The 22,074-nt window shown below is 41.2% G+C and overlaps 1 protein-coding gene across 8 annotated transcripts; it reads right to left on the reverse strand.

Moving 5' to 3' along the window:
• Positions 1-446: 446 nt before the first annotated feature.
• On the reverse strand, positions 447-21,313 carry INIP (INTS3 and NABP interacting protein). Of its 8 annotated transcripts, XM_064580057.1 has the most exons (8): positions 21,156-21,313; positions 20,966-21,071; positions 19,951-20,033; positions 13,358-13,603; positions 11,657-11,700; positions 8,314-8,416; positions 5,900-5,990; positions 447-4,791 (listed from the first exon to the last, which is right to left on the reverse strand). In XM_064580057.1, the coding sequence occupies exons 6-8, from the start codon at positions 8,349-8,351 to the stop codon at positions 4,696-4,698; spliced, it is 225 nt and encodes a 74-aa protein (XP_064436127.1). In that variant the 5' UTR covers positions 8,352-8,416; positions 11,657-11,700; positions 13,358-13,603; positions 19,951-20,033; positions 20,966-21,071; positions 21,156-21,313; the 3' UTR covers positions 447-4,695. The 8 variants fall into 8 exon arrangements, with proteins under 8 accessions (XP_064436127.1, XP_064436126.1, XP_064436129.1 ...); XM_064580056.1 differs by lacking the exon at positions 13,358-13,603; XM_064580059.1 differs by lacking the exons at positions 13,358-13,603; positions 20,966-21,071.
• Positions 21,314-22,074: the final 761 nt, after the last annotated feature.

Consider the following 22,074-nt stretch of genomic DNA (forward strand, 5'->3'; position numbering starts at 1 on the left):
AGGTAGCATATTTTAGGGATTGTCTGACTCAGCAACCCAGTGATGTCATCAAGGGCCCAGTTTCTTTATATTTCTCTGCTGCCCCTTTTATGGTAGTGGTTTCATTCTAAGACTGGTTCCATCTCCCGGTCACTATGTAAATATAAATTATATATAAATATAAACATTGGTATTTCCTTTTACACATCTAGAGAGAAAGACTCCCTTTTGTTAGCATTCTTGCAGGTGAGAACATGTCTTTGCCATAAGCCCAGCAAGTGTCTCCTGGAGTCTCATTTGGGTTGAATTTGGTTAACATGTCCAATCTGAACCCATTCCTGCGGTCTGTAAAATGCCAAGTGCTGGACACTGGCTGTACCAAAAATTACCCGGATCGGCATGCTCCCCCGCCGCCTTAACCCAAACCAAATGAGCCCCACGTTGGGTATAGAGATTACTTGAATGAATTTTAAAATATATATCCCCAAAAAAGGGGGTTCGGCTTTTTATTGAACAGGTTACAGAAGAGGTTTAGTCAAAAAGATCAAAGCCCACGTCGTCAGCAGACTCCTCGGATTCTTGCTTCCACTTTCTTCTCCTCAGCTGGGCAGCAGGGCTGGAGGGCGCGGGGCCTCCTGCTGGCGCAGCACCAGCTGCCGGGCGGGTCCCTCAGCCCCTGCACTGCAGCCGAGGCTCCGATGTAGACTTTGGCCAGGACCTCTGCAAGCAAGCCGGGCCAGAAAGGTTTAGCGCCGACCCCCGCTGCTTTAACGAGGGCATCGATCTCGTCCTCGGCCTATCAGCTCATGGTTGCGCAGGAGGAGGGCCCAGCAGACACAGGCGAGCGCCGAGACGGAGGCCGTGGTGCTGCCAGGCCCGGGCCCCGTGCTGGTCGCTGGATGAAGCGGCCTTAGCTTCTCTGGAAAGACGAGCATCTTGGCGCCTTTGGCCTCATTTCTGATTATCACAGTATACAAATTTATCCAAATCTATCCACACGAGTCCAGCCAAGTTGGACTTTTGGTGCTTCACGATGGCCCGTCTGCTCTGCCTTTGTGCAGGCTTTTCCTTTGCTTTCACTGTTGTCCTAGCTTTCCTGGCTGAGACCCTCTTCTCTCGGAAGCTGAGTTCCAATGCTTCTTCTTCTTTTTTAAATAAGGATCTGTTTAAGTAATCTGTACACCCAGTGTGGGGCTTGCCCTCATGACTCCGAGATGAAGATCCTACGCTCCACCGACTGAGCCAGCCAGGCGCCCCTCAGATGCTTATTCTGTTGTAGGCTTCCCTGGTCTATCCAGGCCCATCCTCTCACTAATAAAGGGCAACCAGTGTTATCTACTAGTGGGCTTGTCTCAGCCGCTCTAGATTCTCAGGTTGAGGACAATGAAGTTCTCCTCCTCCTCCTCCTCCTCGTGCTGTATTTGCTCAATTTAAAACTGTTGTGTCCGCCGTGCATACAGAGGGGAAGGAGAACAGCATTCCGTAAGCGCCGCTGAGCTGGTGTTCCGCTGGGACTCGAGCCGGCTGGCGGGACACCCGCAGTGTAGTGGCGCCGCCCCAGGGACCTGACGCTCTCAGGGCTGATCTTCTGTCCTCGGTGTGACCGTATTTGCCAAAAGCCTTGCCGCAGTGGGCCTTCAGCTCATAGAAAGGCTGAGTTTCTACTGCCAAAGTGAAGGAAAGAACTGAGACAACTTAATGAGACATTTTACAGATTGCTCAGGGGAAACAGAATCTCTCTTTGAAATTACTGAGTCATTTCAGTTTTAATTTCAGAATCATACAAAGCACTGTCATCTGTATTATTATTATTTTATTTATATATATATTTTTTAGAGAGGGTGAGAGAGAATTGCAAGCAGATTCCATGCTGAGTACAGAGCCCAACACAGGGCTCGATCTCACAACCCTGAGACCATGACCTGAGCTGAAACCAAGAGTCGGACGCTTAACCAACTGAGCCACCCAGGTGCCCCATCATCTCTATTATTGAGCAATGGCTTTCACAACTTTTTTTTTGCCATGACTCAGAGTAAAAAAAAATAACAAATACCCTTTCCATCATGACCCAGAGGTCACATATACTCATTCATTCATTCCTTCAATAAGCAGGTACTGGTCACCTTCTATATGCCAAATACTAGTCTAAGCAAAATACACTTATGAACAAAAAGGAAAGGAGGGAAGGAAACAAAAAATATTGCCTCAAAGACCTTACATACTGGTACAACATACAACAAACAAAATAAGTAAAACACACAAACACACAGAAACAGAAGATTCATGAAACAAAACCTATTACAACATGCCATGCACTCTCATGTTTCCTATTTTTCAAAAAAAAAAAAAAAATGCTGGCCACACTCCATTAAACCATTAAGTTAGTTGGCTTCTCATTTCAGTAACAGGCTGAGCCTGCACTTCGAGAAATACTGGTCTAGACAATTTATAAAGTAGGCCGTGTGCTGTTCCTACTTTACAGGCGAGACGGAGAGACATGCCGAGAGAGGTGAAATGAGTTACCCCCTTTTCCCCCTCCTCCCAGCTTCACCTCAGGGCTTCTGACTAGTGTGCTGCTTTTCCCTTTGTCCTCTGCAGTCCTCCCATCGGCCTTAATCCCTCCTTCTCTTTGATTGTGAGACCTTGACCTTTGCCTGAAGCAGCTCTTCCTGCCTTTCCAGGTGAAATCCTACCAATCCTCCCAGGCCTATCTAGACTGCGATGTGCTCTGGGGGCCTCTTCTGTGGCGGGCTGCACTCGGCCTTCCTTTATCATTTCTGCTGTCCCACAACAGGCTCCTCTCCATGTGACCTCCTTCATAGCAGGTCTCATTTTTCTCACCTTCCCCCCCCCCCCCTCCATACTCCGGTGCTTTACAGAGTGCATATTCACAAACACATATGGAATTGACCTGAATTTGTAAGGGACTCACAGGAGAGGGGTGGGAGGAAGTGTTTCCTAGCCAGGACTGCAGGATTTAACAACATCTATTTAAAAGGAAAGATACCACTTTAGAAAAGATACCACTGAAAAAAGATCTCTTTACCTAGGTTATAAAAGTCACACATTAGGTAGAGGCTTCAATAGTATAAAAAGTATACAATCCAAATTGTTTCTCTCCTTAGCATCAGTAGATAGATTTAGAACCATGCCAGTTGGTCATGTGTTGCACGGAACTGACACGGTCAAAAGAATTCAAGAAAATGAGGGCCACCGTAGAAGACCCAAGGAAGTGCTGGATGGACCTGGGGCAGGACAGGAGCCAGAGGCCCCTGGGGACCTCCTCAGCAGCAGGGAGTAAGGGCCCCTTTGTAACAGCTATAATAGCGACCGTTACGATGGGAATGGCTCTACCTCACCCAAATGCAGAAAATCAGTTCAAATTCTCAAGAGAAAGACTCTAAATGGCACAGCCAAGTCTAGAATTCTCCATTCCTGCTTTAATTAGTTTGGGTTAACCTAGGGCTGTGCAGCTGGTGCAAATATCTAGGGAAGGAAGGAAAGAAACTCTTTGAAAAAGGAGATGAACTTCAATTAAATATTGACCCAAACTGGAATTTTAAGTTTAAATTTCATCCTACCACCAGAGATGATGGGGACTCAAGGCTAATATGAGGTCAATTACAAGTAGTTATATAAAGTACTGTATCTGTAATATAGTATAAAATATAATTTCAATCCTATTAAAGGTTTAAAAAAAAAACCCACATAGAATTTAGCTAATTTTAGCTAAGTTTCAGGGACAAAGAAATCTATGAGTTTATATATCTATGATACAAATAGATATACAGATATAAAGAAAACTGAATTCCTTACCCAGGTTTTTCAGACTTTGTTTTGAATTAGAAATTCTAATTCTCTAGGACTGGGGTAAGGTAGGAGGGACTGCATGCTCAAATAAGCACCCCAAATTCTGTTCAAGATGTGTCATATTGAGAAACTTGCTTAACCTGACTCCTTAGAGTAATTAAAAAGGGGCTCAACTTGCATCTGTTTTTAATTAGATAAATAAAACGTGGGCACACTACATGTGTAGTAACACTAAATAATAAGAGCATGTACAAATTTTAAAATCACATTTCTTATCATTGTTTTTAATTGCATTTAGTCACATAATTTATAGTAGCATAGGTTTATAAAAGATGTTTAAGACTGGTAACTTAGTCTTAGATTTTCTTTGAAAACGGATAATAAGGGAGTTGGTCATGAGTTAAAGAGTATTTCAGGATGACAAGTTGACTATAAACACAAAAGGTACACTGACAGCAATTCTACAAACAGCAAATATGAATGTAACTTATTTAAGCCTATTGGTTCACGTTTTTAAAAGCACCCTCATTTCTTTGAAGTTAAGTACTATAAATGGTTCATGAGAGTCTACTGTGGACAATGATATACTCAATCCACCTAGTTGGGGAGGTGGGGGTAGGGGTGAATTTATGTGACCATTCAATTTTGATTTGGGTTCAAAAAATCAAACTGTGTTCCAAACAGTCACAAGTAGCATCATCAGTTCCTCAGATAATACAGCTCCCAAGACTCTCATCCTCCCGGAGACCCCTCCTCTTCTGCTCTGATGTACACATGCCTTTCTTTTAAAGAAGCAATGAAAGTATAAAAGTTCACCAAAATTCTGAAAGTCACAGTTTGTAAAGCACTAAATGATAGTAGCTTTGGCATCTGATATTCCAGTCACTTTTGTTACAAATCTTTTCTTCATTCTGGGTCAAGGCGAGGTAAGACGGGAAGAATAAGATTCCCAAAAGCAGAGTCTTGAGTTATGAAGTATCCAGATGAGTGTGCATGTGCGTGCTAGGGAAGAGTTAAAAAAAGCAAAAGGCAATTAAGCTATTAGAAATCACAATTTTTCAACCAAGGCATTAAAATTACTTATCCTATCTGAGTGTTTAAGACCAAATTTATTTTAAAAATCAGTTCTGCTGCTAATTTTGTTTAAATACACAGGAGATGGACAGTAATAAAGAATTTATATTAACAAGCTGCACCAGGCACTCATTTGTCAGACCCACTCTGTCCTCTGTGATTCTCTAAAGTCAATAATGAGTCAAAGACATGAATTACTTTGTTCCCTGGAGTGGGGAAACTTGCAACAAAGACCCCCCAAATCTGCCTCTGATCAACAAAGCAGGAGCTTGAGAAAGAAGGCAGTAGTTGGGAAGGGAGTGGGGTGGGCAAGGGAGCTGATTACTGGTGATTAAGATCCCAACATTTTGTAGAGAATGTTGAAATGTAAGTAACAGAAAACCACCAGCGACCTCCCTCTGTCACTAGAGAAAGGAAGACTGTTTTTAGGTTGCCTTATGTGAGATGATCTTTCATGCCTCTTCCAATTCTGAGATTCAAAGTTTTAACAACATAGGTAATGATGGCTTATTCAAGGTCTCTGGGAATGTCAGTTAAACAATCCAAGATCGCTGTGATACTAAAACTGTTTATTACTATGAAGAACAGTATTTTTTAAACTGATGGATTATCATTTCCAGTGCAACAGGTATGCTGACTATTAAAAAGAGAATCCAAACAACAGTAAACCAGTAAGATTATCAAGGAGTGTAACAGCATGACAAATTTGAAAAAATATATGTATGTACTATTAAACTAGCCGGTTCAGCTTGTAAGATCCTTCTGTCCGTCCAAATATCCTTGTACGCAAGCAACCCCTTGCCAAGGACAGTCCCGACTCACTGATGACCGTGTCAAACCACAGAGGATGCTTTCATTACTGCCGTATGGGTCCTTCCAATCCTCGGCCTGATGACCGAACATCAGAAAACCACTGCAGTTGTGTGTGGAACGTTTTTGTTGATACTGCTCCACTGAAATACAAACCAGGGACTGTGCTGGCCTCCAAGACCCGGGAACGCTCCAGAGGCCCGAGCGTCACTTCTACTTTGCTCACCTGCAAAGCCGCCTTTTGTTGGGCTGCAATATGCTGCTGCTCAGCATGATCCCGGAAGTCCTTATTAAGCGAGGCTCTCGAGAGTGCAATGCTAAAACGGGAATCTCAGTTACTTGGCTGTTTACGGCAGAAGAAACTCCCGTACTTCTGAATCGCATTTTCCATTATATATTCTTTATAGGGATTTAAAAACAACAAAAAAGGCCTCCCAGAATGTCTTTTTTTCCTTCTCCCACGGTTTATATTAATTTATATGAAGAAAAGCTTATGTTATTTTACTGGGGCTTCAAATTACCTCTGTTTTTTATTATTTTTTGGGTGATCTATGGTCCCCTGCTTTCAAACTGATTTGAGGTACTCCAGTCTATCTTAAGGTTGCATTTATGATGAAAACAGAAGCACTGAATGTTTCAGGCAGGAGGTACAGCAGGCAAAAAGCCCAGGGATAAAGAGCTTGGCGTGTCTGAAGAAATCAGGAGCTTGACAGGACTGGAGGTCAGGGTTGGAAAGGGGTGAAGTGGGTTGGCAGAAAATGACAGGGGGGGAGAGAAAGGCAGGTGCCCTGTGAAATAAATTAAGAAATGTAGACCTTATCCTCACAGTAAAGAGAGATTCCCAGAGAGTTTAATAAAGCAGAGGAGTGACATGATCACAAGTACCACATGAGGGCTCAGAAAGACCACGCTAGGCAGACTGTGCTGGTCACCTCGTCGTCGACAACTGTTTATCTCCCTATTTCCTTGCTAATGGAATCCAAACTTCATTCAAGTATTGGTGGTACCATGCTTCAGGGCTGGCCAGGCTCATCCCTCAGGGGATGATCGGTGTAAGACAATGCCATTCCCATTCCCTTTGTTGGTTCCTAGTTTAAGCAAGAGAAAGATACACAATTCTGGGCAGCTAGGCTTGACGGGCAGTCTGCTGGGAGGCTTCTGAGAACATTCTCCGCACTCTTACAAGAGAAATGTAGGACAGGAACCTTTCTGGCTTCGGCCTCTGTAGCTGGCTCAGTGTGGGGTGAGGCTGAGACTATGGCAGTCCTATCTGGAACATGAGGGAGCTGCTGGCCCACAGAGAAAGGCAGAAAGGAAGGCTGGAGGGAGGCCGGAGCACGGCTCACCCCGCTGGCCACTACATGAAGCCACTCCGGAACCACCGGCTCTTCACCCTCCTGGGAAACATCCATCCTAGCGTGTATGCCAATTTTCTTGGTTTTCTGTTACTTCCAGATTAAAACATCCTAACCGACACAACTGCTAAATATATTCAGGAGGACTGAAGACTACAGGAAGTTCAGTGAGGAAGCAGCTATCGGAATGGAAGTGGCCAGGACGAGGGTGGCATCAGTAGCCATGAAGAAAAATAGGCAGATCGGAGGCATGTTACATGAAAGGGAATAACAGATGAAGTCCACACTTCTGAGGACTAGTAGATCGGTGCCATTCGCCAAGACAAGGAACCCAAGGATAGTAAGTAGTGAGTGAGAGCACGGGAAGGGAAGAGGAGTTCAGCTTGGGCCACACTAAGTTTGAAATGCCTAAGGGACATGAGGATGGAGCTACCCAAGAGGCAATTTGGGACGTGGGAGAAAAGACGAGATAAAACTTATCGGCACATAAATAACAGGTTGTGGAAGTGGAGGCAACTGGCCAGTGAAAAGCTGTGTGAGGACAGGAAACTGGCTGTAGGACCGGACTCTGAAGGGCACGGACATTCACGACACAGGCAGCGGAGATGCGTCTGCAAAAGAAACCAAGACCGTGTGGCACAGAGCCAGTGGAAGCCGAGGAAAGAGAGTATTTCAAGAAGGACAGAGTGATCAGTGGTGTCAAACAACACTAAGACGTCTAATAAGAGAAGGCCCTCGGCCCACCCGATTTAGCTACCACGAGGCTGCAGGTGACCGAGGCAAGCACCTCCTCTTAGGAAGGGGAGAGTGGATCTCGAGTGAGATTGAAGTGCGCTGAGGAGTCAGTGAGTGAGAAAGTAAAGGTGAGGACAGACAGCACTTTCAGGAGGTCTGGCTGAAAGAGGGGGCAAGGCCAGGGCGGTGGCTAAATGCGATGGAAGGAGGCAGAAACTGAACACAATAAAGATGAAGCCCTCTACATTTTACCTGCTTTGCAGAATGCTTAAAAAGGGGGACGCTGACAATAATTTCAGCAACAAACAAAAACCATACAAAACCCTTTTCTTTTTTTAAAAGTAGGCTCTGGGGACCATTAAATATTCTAATTAGAATTAGAATATTTAAGATCTAATCACTTCATCTAATTTTTTCAAATCTAACTTAAAGAAACAAAACATGTAAATTGCAACATTACAGAGACAAACGTCTGCCAACCAACTTGAGGTATTTTGTCCAAGATCTTTTTTATATCACTGAATATGAAAACCACATTATTCTTCAATACCTTGCTCCAGGATGATTAGTTGAAGATTGGTTCTGCATTAGTAATTTTCTTTTCTCTTTGTCCAGTTCTGCCAAGATTGCAACCCTGTTTTTGTTTTGAAAACCTAAAAAAAGGGGTGGGGGGAGGAGAGACAGAGAGAGAGAGAAAGATAAAAACATTTTAGAGCTATTTTTATAGACCCAGGCCATCTAAAAACCCAGCAAGCAAATTCTATTCTCTAAGAAGATAATGAACCCACTAGCGAATAGTTCCCCTAGATGGTTACACCGTTTTCCTACCGCTTCCCAGTGACTTTACCAGCATAGCCCATGATGGATGCAAAGCAGAATACTGACTGAGGATTTTGAAGACTTAGTTTTAAAGAACTATAATCACCAAGGTTTTCAGGAGGAAAACAGCAACAGACATGCTCACATCCAAACAATATTTCTTTTTCGTTGTCAACTGCTTTCCTTCAGAAGTGACAGTCTTTTCAAGGGACAAGTCAAAGAACTGCAATGGATTACACAGCAATTCTGAGAAAGAAATGGAGCTTAACAGATGGGGCACAAAAATGTGTGTCCTTCATCAACTACTTAATACTGGGCCTGATTTTGATCTTCAAATTTTATAAGATCTAGAGCAGAGGATGCAAAGTCCTGGCCCAGAAGCAGCAACCCAACTAGGTTTTATAATCTGAATTAGGGGCACCTGGATGGCTCAGTTGGTTAAGAATCCTTTTGATTTCGGCTCAGGTCATGATCTCAGGGTCACAAGATCGAGCCTCACATTTTCAGCATCACACTCAGTGGGGAGTCTGCTTGAGATTCTCTCCCTCTGCCCCCCCCCCACCGTGCTCTCTCTGAAATTAATTAATTAAAATCTGAGTTAAATGCCAACATGTAAACACTGAGAGAATGTAAACAAAATCCTCAGATTTCTTGCTTCTCTTGAAACATCTCAAGCACTGGCAACAAGGGATATGGATATCCCCATGGTAAAAATTAACTAGAATGAAGAAATAATCATCACTGTTTCATCACATTAAAAAGACACTGGGCGGGCGCCTGGGTGGCTCAGTCGTTAAGCGTCTGCCTTGGGCTCAGGTCATGATCCCAGGGTCCTGGGATCGAGTCCCACATCGGGCTCCCTGTTCGGCAGGAAGCCTGCTTCTCGCTCTCCCACTCCCCCTGCTTGTGTTCCTGCTCTCGCTATCTCTCTGTCAAATAAATAAATAAAATCTTTAAAAAAAAAAAAAAAAGACACTGGGCACTCTCTAGCTTATTACAGCCCTTATCAGACTTGTTTATATGCCTGTGGGCATTTGAGTTTGATCCCTAATTTAGAAAAAAACAAATGGAAAGATAAAAGGCTAGAAAACAAAGCCCAAAGTGAGTTCTCTGTAAAGTGAAGAATGCTTTCCAAGGGAAAGTAGCACTCTCCCATTTGTATATATGAAGATGCATATATAAAAAGCAAGTTACACCATTAGGTGTATTTCTAACTATAGGACAAGACTTTTTTCCACTTCTCAGAAGAGGCTAATGCATCCTTAGAAGATAATTACGTAGTTCCATCTTTGTAGGAATTTAGAGACACTGTAGATATAAAATCTGATAGTGGTGGGACACCTGGGTGGCTCAGTCAGTTAAACATCTGCCTTCAGCTCAGGTCATGATCCCAGGGTCCTGGGATCGAGCCCCACATCGGGCTCCTTGCTCGCGGGGAGTCTGCTTCTCCCTTTGCCTGCCACTCCTCATGCTTGTGTGCTCGCTCTCTCTGACAAATAAATAAATAAAATCTTTAAAAAAAAATCAACAGTGTCTAAATTATGTGATGAGCAAAATAAATAACCACACTCAAAAGTACTGGTGTGCTGTTTATGGAAATACCCATTTCTCTCAAGATTAATTTGTTCACAAATAATATTTTAGGGTCACTATCAGTAAAGAAATTGTATATAGATAGAAATTGTATGTACAAAGCATTAAAAAGACTATATGAAGATAATTTGATAAATAATGTTCAGATAAATACAAGCACAACTGAGCTTTCCAATGTTCTTCAATGTGTTTAAGCTTACCTATATTATTTTAAATGGCTGTCCTCTGTGAAAAGGAACCAGAGTTCTAGGAAGAGTACTAGTTGCATGTCTTAGGGCAAGAAAAAAAAAAATCAAGATGTGCCTGGAACATCTTGTTGTCAGAAAGCAAGAAGGTTTTTTTTCTTTTAAACATCCAGGGTAGTGCTGAAAGAACAAAGAAGCCAGGCGCCTGGGTGGCTCAATCGGTTAAGCGTCTGCTTTTGGCTCAGGTCATGATCTCGGGGTCCTGGGATCAAGCCCCATACTGGGCTCCCTGCTTAGCGGGGAGTCTGCTTCTTCCTCTCCCTCTGCCCGTCCCCCTCATTTATGCTCTCTCTCTCTCACTCTCTATCAAATAAATAAAATACTTAAAAAAAAAAGAATAAAGAAGCGCATTTGAGGTTAGCCAGGCTGTCACATTTGGAACATTAAAAAGAGAATAATAACTATAGCTAAATGGAACAAATTAAATCTATGATAAGCCATGACTCCATAATAAGATACAAAAGGGAAAGTTAAAATACATAAAAATATAGTTGTAAAGAAGGGTGAAAATAATTATTATAATTAATAATTAGGTCAGTTGTAATAATCACAGTTAATAATTAGGTTAGTGTTAACATTTAGGGATTTGTTTCTCCTATTAAGTATATGTCTGTTTATAAAGTATAGCTGCATACTTTTTTGTTTAGGTACACCGAGGAAGGGGTAGATACAGGGAACTGGGGCTAAGCCAAACAGTTCCAGAAAAAGCATGTTTGGGACCAAGAACAAGAGAGGTGGATTCAGCACAGGTTCTCTCTCTCTCTCTCTCTCTCTCTCTCTCACACACACACACACACACACACACCATTTAACAGGAGCCCCAGTGGTGATGAGCACCCATGTCACACAAGGACCAAGCAGAAACTGTGAGTTCTAACTGGATGAGTTAGTGAAATTCCTAAAGAGAGCTAACTCTTAAGACCTAATGATCCCTGACCTCTTGGGAGATGAAATGCATTAAATCCTGGCAGTAAAGCTACCAGAAAAGGGCAATTCATAACGAAAACAAAACACGGAAGTATTTCATTTAGGGACTAACTCCAGGCTGCAAGAAATTAAAAATCTATGAGACAAGCGTGAGCTTAAAAAATCCCATTAACTCAGCAGGTAAAGTTTAATGATAGAAGGGACCCAGTGCACAACAACACAGCTTTTGTATCATCTTTAAAGGCATAACCAAATCTTGCGTTTTGGCTGAGAATCAAACTTATCAAAAAACACTAAATCTTGACTTACCTGAAATTTTGTTTTGTTTTGGTAGTGGTAAGATTACTGTAACCCTAGGAAGGTACAGAAAGATTACTATAATCCTGGGAAAGTACAGAAATAAGAATCTGGGAAGATTATTATATCCCCAGGAAGAAATAAAAAAAACAAGTACAGAAAGAGTAAGTTAATTAATTAAACCCATGGATTAATATTTTAAAATAGATTTAAGTGTACTAAGTTTTGCAATCATTACAAAGTGAAGTATTACAGTCATATTATTTATAATTCTAATTTAAACTACTATAGAGAATTTAACAAAATAAGTTTATAATCAATCCTAAATGTTTAAAATTTTTTATTTTAGAAGTTACTTTATTAGATGAGTGTGGGCTTAATACACCATTAATCAAATTATGAGCAGTGATGAGTATTTTTCTCCATGCAGAGATCCCCTTGGACTTTAAAGAACTCATTAAAGTATTTAAACAAGGGGTCACCGGAGTGGGCTAGCCCATAGCCTTCCCTCCCTAGTAAAGATGGGATGATGCCTATCTCTGTATCTCATTTAGTGCCCCATACTCACACCCAGAACTCCGAGTTTTATCCTTATAACCCCTCCCTCTTACTCCCCACAGCTAACCAATCATCGAGTCCAGTGAATTTTATGTCCCAAATGTCTGCTAAAATAACCTCCCTTCTCAACTCCTTTTCCACAGTATAACCAAGCAAAATTATCTTTTGCATAATATTCTAGATATTAATGTGTATCTGCAGGCAGCTGAGAGCCACAAAAGCTACTTTCCAAAGAAAGGGTATGGTCAGATCTTTTAGGCTTTTATTTTCTGATCTTGTCTAATGTTCCTGAAACCTAAGCTTCCTTCTTGATTTTTTAAAAAATAATACAGTACTATTTTACATGTCTATTTTACACAAAACATTTACATTATAAAAGTATATAAAAGTCAACAGATAGCACTTAGGAGATAATAATAGCTTATTTCAAATTTGAAACTTAAGGCACAAACTAGGTAATCTATCTGGTTATACGAAGTATAATGTTCTATAGTAAGATTCTCCACCTTCAGGGTTTATACAAACGAACTCTAACTAAGACATCAATATATAACATTTAACTGTTTTATTAAACTCACTCTGCGAGTTTTTTTTTAAACATTCACCTATCTCTTGCCATAATTTAACATTTGATTTTTACATTCTTTTACACATATCATAGTTACATGTAACTTTTACATTCTCAGAAGCATGAGAGTGTTAAAGATATATCTCATGTATAGTACTTAATATTCCTTTATAATTAACCTTTTTCCTAATAAAATTATCTTAGAATAAGGCAGCACACTCTAAACTACTTCTACTTTTAGAACTATAACCCTATCTCCATTCACAATCATATATATTTTCATTTCTACATCCATTCATAGAAACATATAACTCCCACACATTTTTTTTTGTCACTAAAAACATTCCCAAGGAACTGGCATCACATCAAATTGCATTTAAAACCTAACAGCTGATAATCACTTTACATGAATAGCTCTATCACACTTAAATAAGCACTAACTGGAATTCTTTTTATTGGAAAAAAAATCTAAAGCTAAAGAATGAAAATTACTCTAAAATATTACTCAAATCCTTTCAAGTGGTTATCCTACAGGCTATATATTCTTTACAACTATACATTAAATCAACATATCATACTTAAGGTACCTGTTCAGTATTAAAGGAAAGTCACTGTGGCACCATTAGTTTAACATGTTTTAAGTTATTTACTGAATCAACATATATTTATTGTGTGTTCATCATATACAGGCACTAGAGAGGTTCTAAGGATACAATGATGAGCCAAAGCTGGACATGATTCTAGCTCTCATGGTTCTCAAACAGTCCAGTGAGGATAGAGATGATCAAATAATTACAGCAATGAATGTATACTTAGAATCTAAGATGAGTAGTCTGAAATAAAGAAAGAAAATTCTATAAGCATTTATAACAATCCATTACTGTGGGAATCAATGTTGAATAAACTTGACCTAGGCTGGGAGTAGGGGGAGCAGTGAAGGCTTCCAGAGAAAGTAATGCCTGAACTGAAATCTAAAGGACAAATAAGTTCATTAGGGGTCGGCGGAAAATAACACCTTCCCCTGTAACAAAAGCACTGTAGCTGCAGTGTTGAGAACAGACTAGACAAGAAGAAACAGGAGACTATGACAGTAGAACAAGCTAGAGATGGCAAAAGTTGTTATGGCCCAGGGAATGGAAAGATAGGAACATATCCAAGAGCTATTTAGGAAGTTAAATCAACAGGACACTGACAGAGTAAAGATTAAGTAAGGAATGACAAAGAAGGTGTCATGGATGGCTCCTAGATTTTTGGCTCATATAATTAAATGGTGAATTATTTCTATTGTTCTATTGCTGCTGTAACAAATTACTACAAACTTAGTCTCTTAAAACAACACAAATCTATCATCTTACAGTTCTGTAGTTCAGTGGTCTTACTGGGCTAAAATCAAGGGCTGCATTTCTTTCTGGAGCCTCTGGTGAACAATCTGTTTCCTTGCCTTTTCTAGTTTCTAGAAGCTGCCTGAGTTCCTTGGATCATGGTACCCTTTCTCTGCCTTCAAAACCAGCAACACTGTATCTCTCTGACCCTTCTTCTATCATCATTTCTCTGACCATAGCTAGGGAAAAAATGTGCTACTTTTCAGGACTCACTAGATTAAAATGGGCCCACCTGGATAATCCAGGATAATCTTCCCATCTCAAGGCCCTTAACCTTAATCACATGTGCAAAGTTCTTCCTGCCAGAGAAGGTAACATAGTCACAGGTTCTGGGGATTATGAGGTGGGCATCTTTGGTGGTGGGTGTGGGGAGGGGATCATTTTGCCTACCACATTCCCCAATAATATATGTATTCAGTGGTTAAAGCTTAAACCTCATCCAGAGGAGACTGCTTGATGTCTAAGTCTTAGCAGAATAAAAGCATATAACATTATTAAGTTAACGTGAGTTGATTAGTACCAATTAGTTTTTTCGGTATCTAGTTAATGGCAAACACTTCTTGTATCTGGAGAGATTGAAAAATTATTCAACTCAGGGCACCTAGGTGGCTCAGTCGGTTAAGCATCTGCCTTCGGCTCAGGTCATGATCTTAGGGTCCCGGGACCAAGCCCCGCGTACTCCCTCTCCCTCTGCCCCTCTCCTCGTGCTCGCTCTCAAATAAATAAATAAATAAATAAAATCTTAGAAATTATTCAACTCTTAGCTACTTTTTGGACTTTACTGAAAATACATATCAAAGGAAAGGAATGAACCCTAATATCTGCTCAGGTGACCTCCCTGTTTTCAAGTTCTCGCTCCGTCAAGGACTTACTCCTTGTAATCTACTGCCACTTTCTCTACCCATTTGAGGTTTCCCTTCTTCAGGACTGGCTAACTAAGAACATGAGTTATCTTCTGCTTGAACCAACCTTTCCTCATCACTCATTTTTCCTCTTACAGATAAACTCCCAAGCCCATTTCATTGCAAGGATTTTCTGCTTAATAACAGGTGCAGAAGAGATACAAAGATTAAGAATAAGAAGTCTTTTGCCCCTATTCTAGAGCTCCCAATTTTTTTCTTAGAATTAGAATTTTCTTAATTAGAATGTTCTAATCCCTCGGCTAAAGTGCAGTATGGAAAAACAATGAACAGGGTACTGGGTAGAGAAGTAATCTGACTTCTCATATCACTACTACCAGTTACTATTTAATATTGGGAAATTATCTCACTAGACAGGACCAGAAGAGACAACAGTAACAGCTTCGAAGGGTGGTTATAGGAGGTACAGAAAGTAGAAGTAAGACACCTAGCATGCAGCACGCCACATGGTAGTTGCTTAATACTCTTATTGTCATTCTCTAGCATTCTGCATTAGTTAGTTCACATCACTGGATTCTTCTCAGCCCCATTCTGCCAATTCACTTTCAGTGAACAGTGTTTCATTACAAAGAATACAACTGATCAGCATGCAGCTTTCTAGGTTACACTCGCATGACAGGCCTCCCAGGCCAGTCTCAATGGGCCTGGGAATCTCAAGCTCTCTCCTAACTATACACAAGATCTGAAGCTCCTTTACGACATATTCTGCCTCAACTCAGTTTAATTCCTATTTCAACCTGGGGCCTACAGATCATTCCTAGCACATCAGAAAAATACTGTATTCTGCCTTTGCAGCTAAAAATGAGACAAAAAGAAATCTAGCTTTAAAAACCTACCGCAAATTGCATCCACACTCTCCTCTTTAAAAAAGTACAAACACAAGAATTTTAAATTATTTTTACACAGGGGCGCCTGGGTGGCTCAGTCGTTAAGCGTCTGCCTTCGGCTCAGGTCATGATCCCAGGGTCCTGGGATCGAGCCCCGCATCGGGCTCCCTGCTCCACGGGAGGCCTGCTTCTCCCTCTCCCACTCCCCCTGCTTGTGTTCCCTCTCTCGCTGTGTCTCTGTCAAATAAATAAATAAAATCTTAAAAAAAAAAAAATTATTTCTACACATCAGCGTAAATTTTAATTTACATTTAATTTACATGTTAATTGAGAGGTAGCATACCTTGCTTTTCTTCTGGACCATAGATAGTTTGGAGTAAGACTTGTATTTGGGCCTGAGGCCAAGCAAGATACCTCCCAAGAGCTACGCCACCCCACTCCTACAAAGCACCCTGAAATCACAGCTAAGAGCATCCAGAATGGCCCCCAAGTCAAAAGTTCCCACCACCTGATCTGCAGGGCTTATAGTTATTACTATAAACATTTTAAGATAACTAGAAAATAAAAGAATCAAAAAAAATAATTCACATTTCTTACTCAGTATTTCACTAGGTTTCTGTGTGTCTGAAATCAGGTGCCACCACATGATCATAGGACCTTGATATTTACGAATAATGATTCTTTTACATAGTCCGTTGGCCAAATTCCAATTTGAGAATCTGCCTCTACATATTAAAATTCTCAAAATGTTACTTATCAATCAGGTAGTTATTAAGAACCAACCAAATGTTCCATAATACAATGGATGGTAAGGAGGAGACTTCAGTGACTGTGTGCCAAGAGCTTATGAAATTTAGCAGTCCTGATTGCTAGCACAGTATGACAGACTGCTAGATCTGCTAGAGGGCTCAGCGAATACCACAGGATTCTGTCTCCTACACCAGAGACATTAACAAATGGCAATGTACAGTTCAGGACTTTTTTTAAAGTCATGGTTCTTTCAGCAATCATTGTAAGATAATTATGGCACTTGGCATTCAATCTCTGTATTAAGTAGTTCCTATACATATAAAGAGTACAGAAATAATTTAATATAGAAAGTAAAATGCAATAGATCCAAATAGATGAGAATTTTAAAATTTTCACTGGGCGTCTATAGAGCATGATATGGACTCCCTCTGCTGGTGCCTAATACCAGCTCAGGACACCAACAAAATCACTGACAAAAGAACAGAGGCCAAAGGCTCATCTAAATTCACTTCTGTTTAGATTAGAGGATGTTTCACAGCAGACATGATTATGGATCAATCAAAGGCAACCCTAGAAATGATTGCGTTTTATTGCAAATGCTAAAAAAATACATAAATAACCAGCAAATTGTAAATCTCAATTATTGTGCTATTAGAACAGATAACTTAAAATTTATTTTCATCTGGACTGCACTGTGTGATTTTTAGCAGCATATCTTCCTTCCAAAATAGATGTCTCTCTGTTTTCATTTTGGTTCAAATTAAATTATTTTTCATCTGATAACCTGATGAAAAGAAGAGATCAAAGGTCAGAAGCGAATGTTGACCTGTGATTAATCCATAGAGCACACAAATCACACATGGTTATTTGAGAGAACAGAACGGTATGAGCTAGTTACAACTGTCAGCATAGCTAGCTTTTTACAATACTACCATAAAACTCATGCAACCTTTCGTGTGCCCTAAATGCTATTAATATACTAAAATAGATTTATATATAATGAAAACAGCAGACTTCCAACTTCCAGTAGTAGCAGAGTAGTTTGGTTAGACGGAACCCTGCCACAGTATAATTATAAATTCTGGACAAAAGATTAAAAATTCATTATTTGAAGGCACTAGAGACTGACCAAAATCAGGCAGAAACTGCAACTAGAGATTCAGGAATTTGTGACCTTTTTTTCAATCCACAAACAGTTGGGACAGCCTCACCTTACTGGCTTTGAGTTATCAGAGGACAGTTCAGGCTTGCAGAGTAGCCAGAAAACGAGGGGAGAAACCCCAGAGGGAAAGGTAGAAGGAATAAAGCCCCAAACATGCCTATACAATCCACCCAATGTTTCTGCTTCCTGCCAGGGGGTCCAGCAATAAAGCAGCAGTTGGAAGCTGAAAAGACTGAGCAGAGATTTCAGCTACTGCCCAACACAAGGAAGACAAGAGTTTGCAATTTGAGTTGAGTTGAAGGCTTGCACTTGCTAGAACAAAAATCACATTTCAGAGCAATACAAAAGAATCCAGAGTCTCTACAATATATTAGTCATAATATCCAATCACGAAGTATAGCCAAAAAAAGGTGATTCGCACTCAAAAAAAAATGCAGTCAACAGAAACCAACTCCAAGATGACCCAGATGATGCAATTAGCAGCGACAAAGGACCTGTATCTAGACTCTAAAAAAAAGAAAACTTAATGATAAAAATAAACCAATTTTTAAAAAAAATGAGCAAAAGACTTAAACAAGTAAAAAAAGAAAAAAGATTTACAATGGCCAGTAGGTACAAAAAAAGAGCTCAACATTTGTCATCAGGGAAATGCAAGTTAATACAATGAGATGTCACTTTACCACTAAAATGGCTAAAATTAAGACGACCTATAACACTATATATAGAGCACCCAGAATTTTCACATGTTGCCAGAAGGAATGTAAATTGGTACAGCCAGTTTGGGAAAAGGTTTGGCAGCTTTTCAAAACATTAACAATATACTCAGCTATTAATCCACGTATCTACAAAAAGACTTATAAACTAATATTCAAAGCAGCTGTATTCACAATGGCCAAAACTGAGATGACCCCAAAGCTCCTGAATGGGAGAATGAATTTTTTTAAAAATGGTGGTAAATACATACAATAGAACACTACTCCACAAGAAACAGAAGGAGCTATTGATATATGGCACAACATGGATGAAACTCACAGTGTAGTGAGTGAAAGAAGCTGGACACAAACAAGTACACACTCTATGATTACATTTATATGAGGTTTAAGTTAAGATAAAACTAAGGTAAAAAAAAATCAGAACAGAGTTAAGTAACAAAAAAATATGGGTCAAACAAGAGTTTAGAGTTGATAGGGAAAGGAAATAGAGGTTTGCTTCAAGTTTTGAAACAGGACATAACTTCCAAAGTGGGATTTAATACTGTCTTGAGATTAAATTTTATTTCTTAAAGCTTACTTTTAAATAAAAACTTCTCTAGGATGTGTCTGATCTGATGTGCTTTAGAGAGCTTCTAAACAGAGGTAATGTGTATGAAAGTTTCTAGAGCAAATGAAGATAAAGGCATGGATATTGCCTGGTGACAATATAACTCTTTAAAAGTGGTTCTGATTTCAAATAGAAGAGAACACAGATGTCAGAGGAGGGCCTAAGGTTTACAATGTGAATAATCTTTTTATTTTATTTTATTATTTTTAAGATTTTGTCAGAGTGACAGAGCGCGCACGAGCAGGGGGGAGGGGCAGAGGGAGAAGCAGGCTCCGAGCTGAGCAAAGAGCCTGATGTGGGACTCGATCCCAGGACTCTGGGATCATGACCTGAGCCGAAGGCAGATGCTTAACTGACTGAGCCACCTGAGGGGGTCCCCAATCTTTTTTTTTTTTTTAAGAATTTTATTTTTTTATTTGAGAGAGAGAGCAGAGCAAGAGAGAGAGCACGAGCAGAGTGGAGGGGCAGAAGAAGAGGGAGAAGCAGACTCCCCGATGAGCAGGGAACCTGATGTGGGGCTCAATCCTAGGACCCCTGGGATCATGACCTGAGTCGAAGGCAGATGCTTAACCATCTGAGCCACCGAGGCGCCCCCGTTTGTGAATAATCTTAACACACGTCAAAACGTAGGATTAATAGCTATTAAGAATGTTATATATCTGACACAATGTTGGACTTACTTCAAATACAGGGTTTTTACTTTGCTATTCATTTTTTATTCTGACTACAGTAACTGCCCTATCCTAACTTTTCTATTAAAACACGTTTATCAAAGGGGGGAAAAAGTTCCTAGTAATAACAAGTTCCAGCATGCATTACCTTGTCCTGAAGGGTTTGCTGCCATATCTTCCTATTTTGTTTCAACTATGCTCAGTGGCAACTGGTCAGCACTTTACAGTCACCTGTAAAAAATATGTGTACACATATATAAAATGCATCACACTTTAGTAACAAACTAAAAGCTGTCAGGAACAGCTAGCCTCCCTACAATGAAATGTTTTCAGTTTTTCATCGCTTCAGAAATACACATCTGAAAAGCGCACAGACTTAAATCACAAATTTAAATTCTGCAAGCCCCTCAAGTATTTAATTAGAACGTTAAATGTTTACTCTTGCAGATGCTGATACCAACATTTAGCACTGCTGTCTTTAATATACACCATTACGTTGTATTTACCAAACACTACCAAATGTATCAACCAATTGATAGCATCAATACGATCACTGCTAGACAGAAAAAAAAAAATTCACTTAAAAAATATATCCAGCAACTACTGTGTATACTGAAAGCTAAAAAGGAAAACACGCCTAGAATTTATCAAGTACATACTCTGCACCCATACACTGCGTAAGATGCTTGAAATTCTTTTACTTATCACCGTTTTATAGATGGGGAGATCCGTGCCCAAGCCCATAAAGCTAGTAAGAATACTTGGAGCTGTTAGTTTCCAACTTTGTGGGTTTTGTATTAGGCCTTGGGGAGATCGCAAATGAGCAAAGACCCTACTCCTCCCTTCAAGGAACACACAGTTCCAGAGGGAAAATATACTCTCATTCAAACAACCTTACTAAAAAGTTTAACAAACGCGCTCTTTAAAAGGCGCAAACAGTGCTCCGGAAGCAGAGAGGAACTGATTCTATTGGCGTGATGAGGGATGCCTTTAGAGGAACCCGGGCAAAGTACAAGGGCTGGCAAACACATTTTGGGTTTGAACAAAGTATCCTTACGTGCTCCTGCGGCAGAAGCACAGGGCGAGCCAAGCCGGTTGGGACGAGAGGAAAGAGTGCCATCTAGTGAAGGGAAACATAAAGCAGGGATGAGACAGGGCGGCACCTGCGTCTCAAAGGGTCCTTGCTGGAGGGCGTGGAGGGCAGGCTGGGCGGCTGCGGCCGACAACATCCAGAGAAAGGGAAGTGAGGAAGTTGGGGAGGCCGCTACCCTATGGCAACAAAGACAGCAGCAGCAGATCAGCGCCGGGGCCACACACTCCCCTCCCCCGGCGCCGTCAGGCGGTCCTACTTACCAGGGCCAATAAAGCGCCCAGGACCCTCCTCGCCTTGGGATCGCTCTCTCAAAGGGGGCGCGACCACTTAGAGACCTGCAAACAGAGCCCAACGTGCGGTTCTACAACCTTCCCGCCCCCGCTGCGCTTCCGCCTCCTGCCTGACGTACACCCGAAGGAGCGGAAGTCCCGCCTCCCGCCGGCGCCCTGCAGCCCCTGTCCGCCGCGATCCGTCTTTTAACTGCTGCCCGGGTGCAGAAGGCCACTTCCTTTCCGAAGAGTGGCAGCCGAAGAGGCTCATGGGAGATGCAGGCCGCGCTGTTGGGGGCGGGGCCCGAGTGGGGCGGGGCCCAGGCGGGGCACGGAGACGCTTGCCGCTGGCTCGGCTGGGCAGGGGCGGGGCTGACACCAGCTGGGTCCCTAGCACCGCGAGTGGCCCTTTTCTCAAGGCTGTTCAGAGAAAAGTCACCAGCCCGGCCAGGCCTGCGACGATAGGATTGCACTTCGACTGGGATGAGGGGAGGGCCAATCTTCACAGGCTGGGCTGGCTTTCGAGATTCAACAACCATCTGAGGTTGTGCGCCCACACACATCCACAAATCCCAGGGATTTTTTTTTTTTTTAATAGTTCGCATAATTATACATAAGAAAAGCACAAAACATGCAGAAGTTTTTGCTACTGTGCAATAATCTGTTCAAGAAATGGCTGTGCCACATCTCAGAACACGAAGACCCTCCTAGTGGGTTCACTTGATGCATGATTCCAGTGCAACGAATCTACATATTTACACTGGAAGGTAACCATGTATTGATGTGTACCTGTTCCGTGGTCGGTAACCACCGATACGCATATTTTCTAGAATTTGAACATACATTCTTAATAATCGGTGTTTGCTCAATGGTAAATGTTTACAATGCACAATTTTGTTGTGCACGGATC

Source organism: Mirounga angustirostris, unplaced genomic scaffold (assembly GCF_029215605.1).
Source record: "Mirounga angustirostris isolate CCGP_5_RB_7025 unplaced genomic scaffold, mMirAng1.0.hap1 SCAF_15, whole genome shotgun sequence".
Lineage (NCBI taxonomy): Eukaryota > Metazoa > Chordata > Mammalia > Carnivora > Phocidae > Mirounga > Mirounga angustirostris.

Coding starts and splice junctions, on each gene's coding strand:
- INIP (XM_045882943.3), bottom strand. CDS start 19,975: ATGGCAGCAAACCCTTCAGGACAAG. Junction 5,991..8,313: donor ACTAATCATCCTGGAGCAAG/GTATTGAAGAAT, acceptor TTCCCGTTTTAG/CATTGCACTCTCGAGAGCCT. Junction 4,792..5,899: donor AACAAAAGGCGGCTTTGCAG/GTGAGCAAAGTA, acceptor ACTCTTCCCTAG/CACGCACATGCACACTCATC.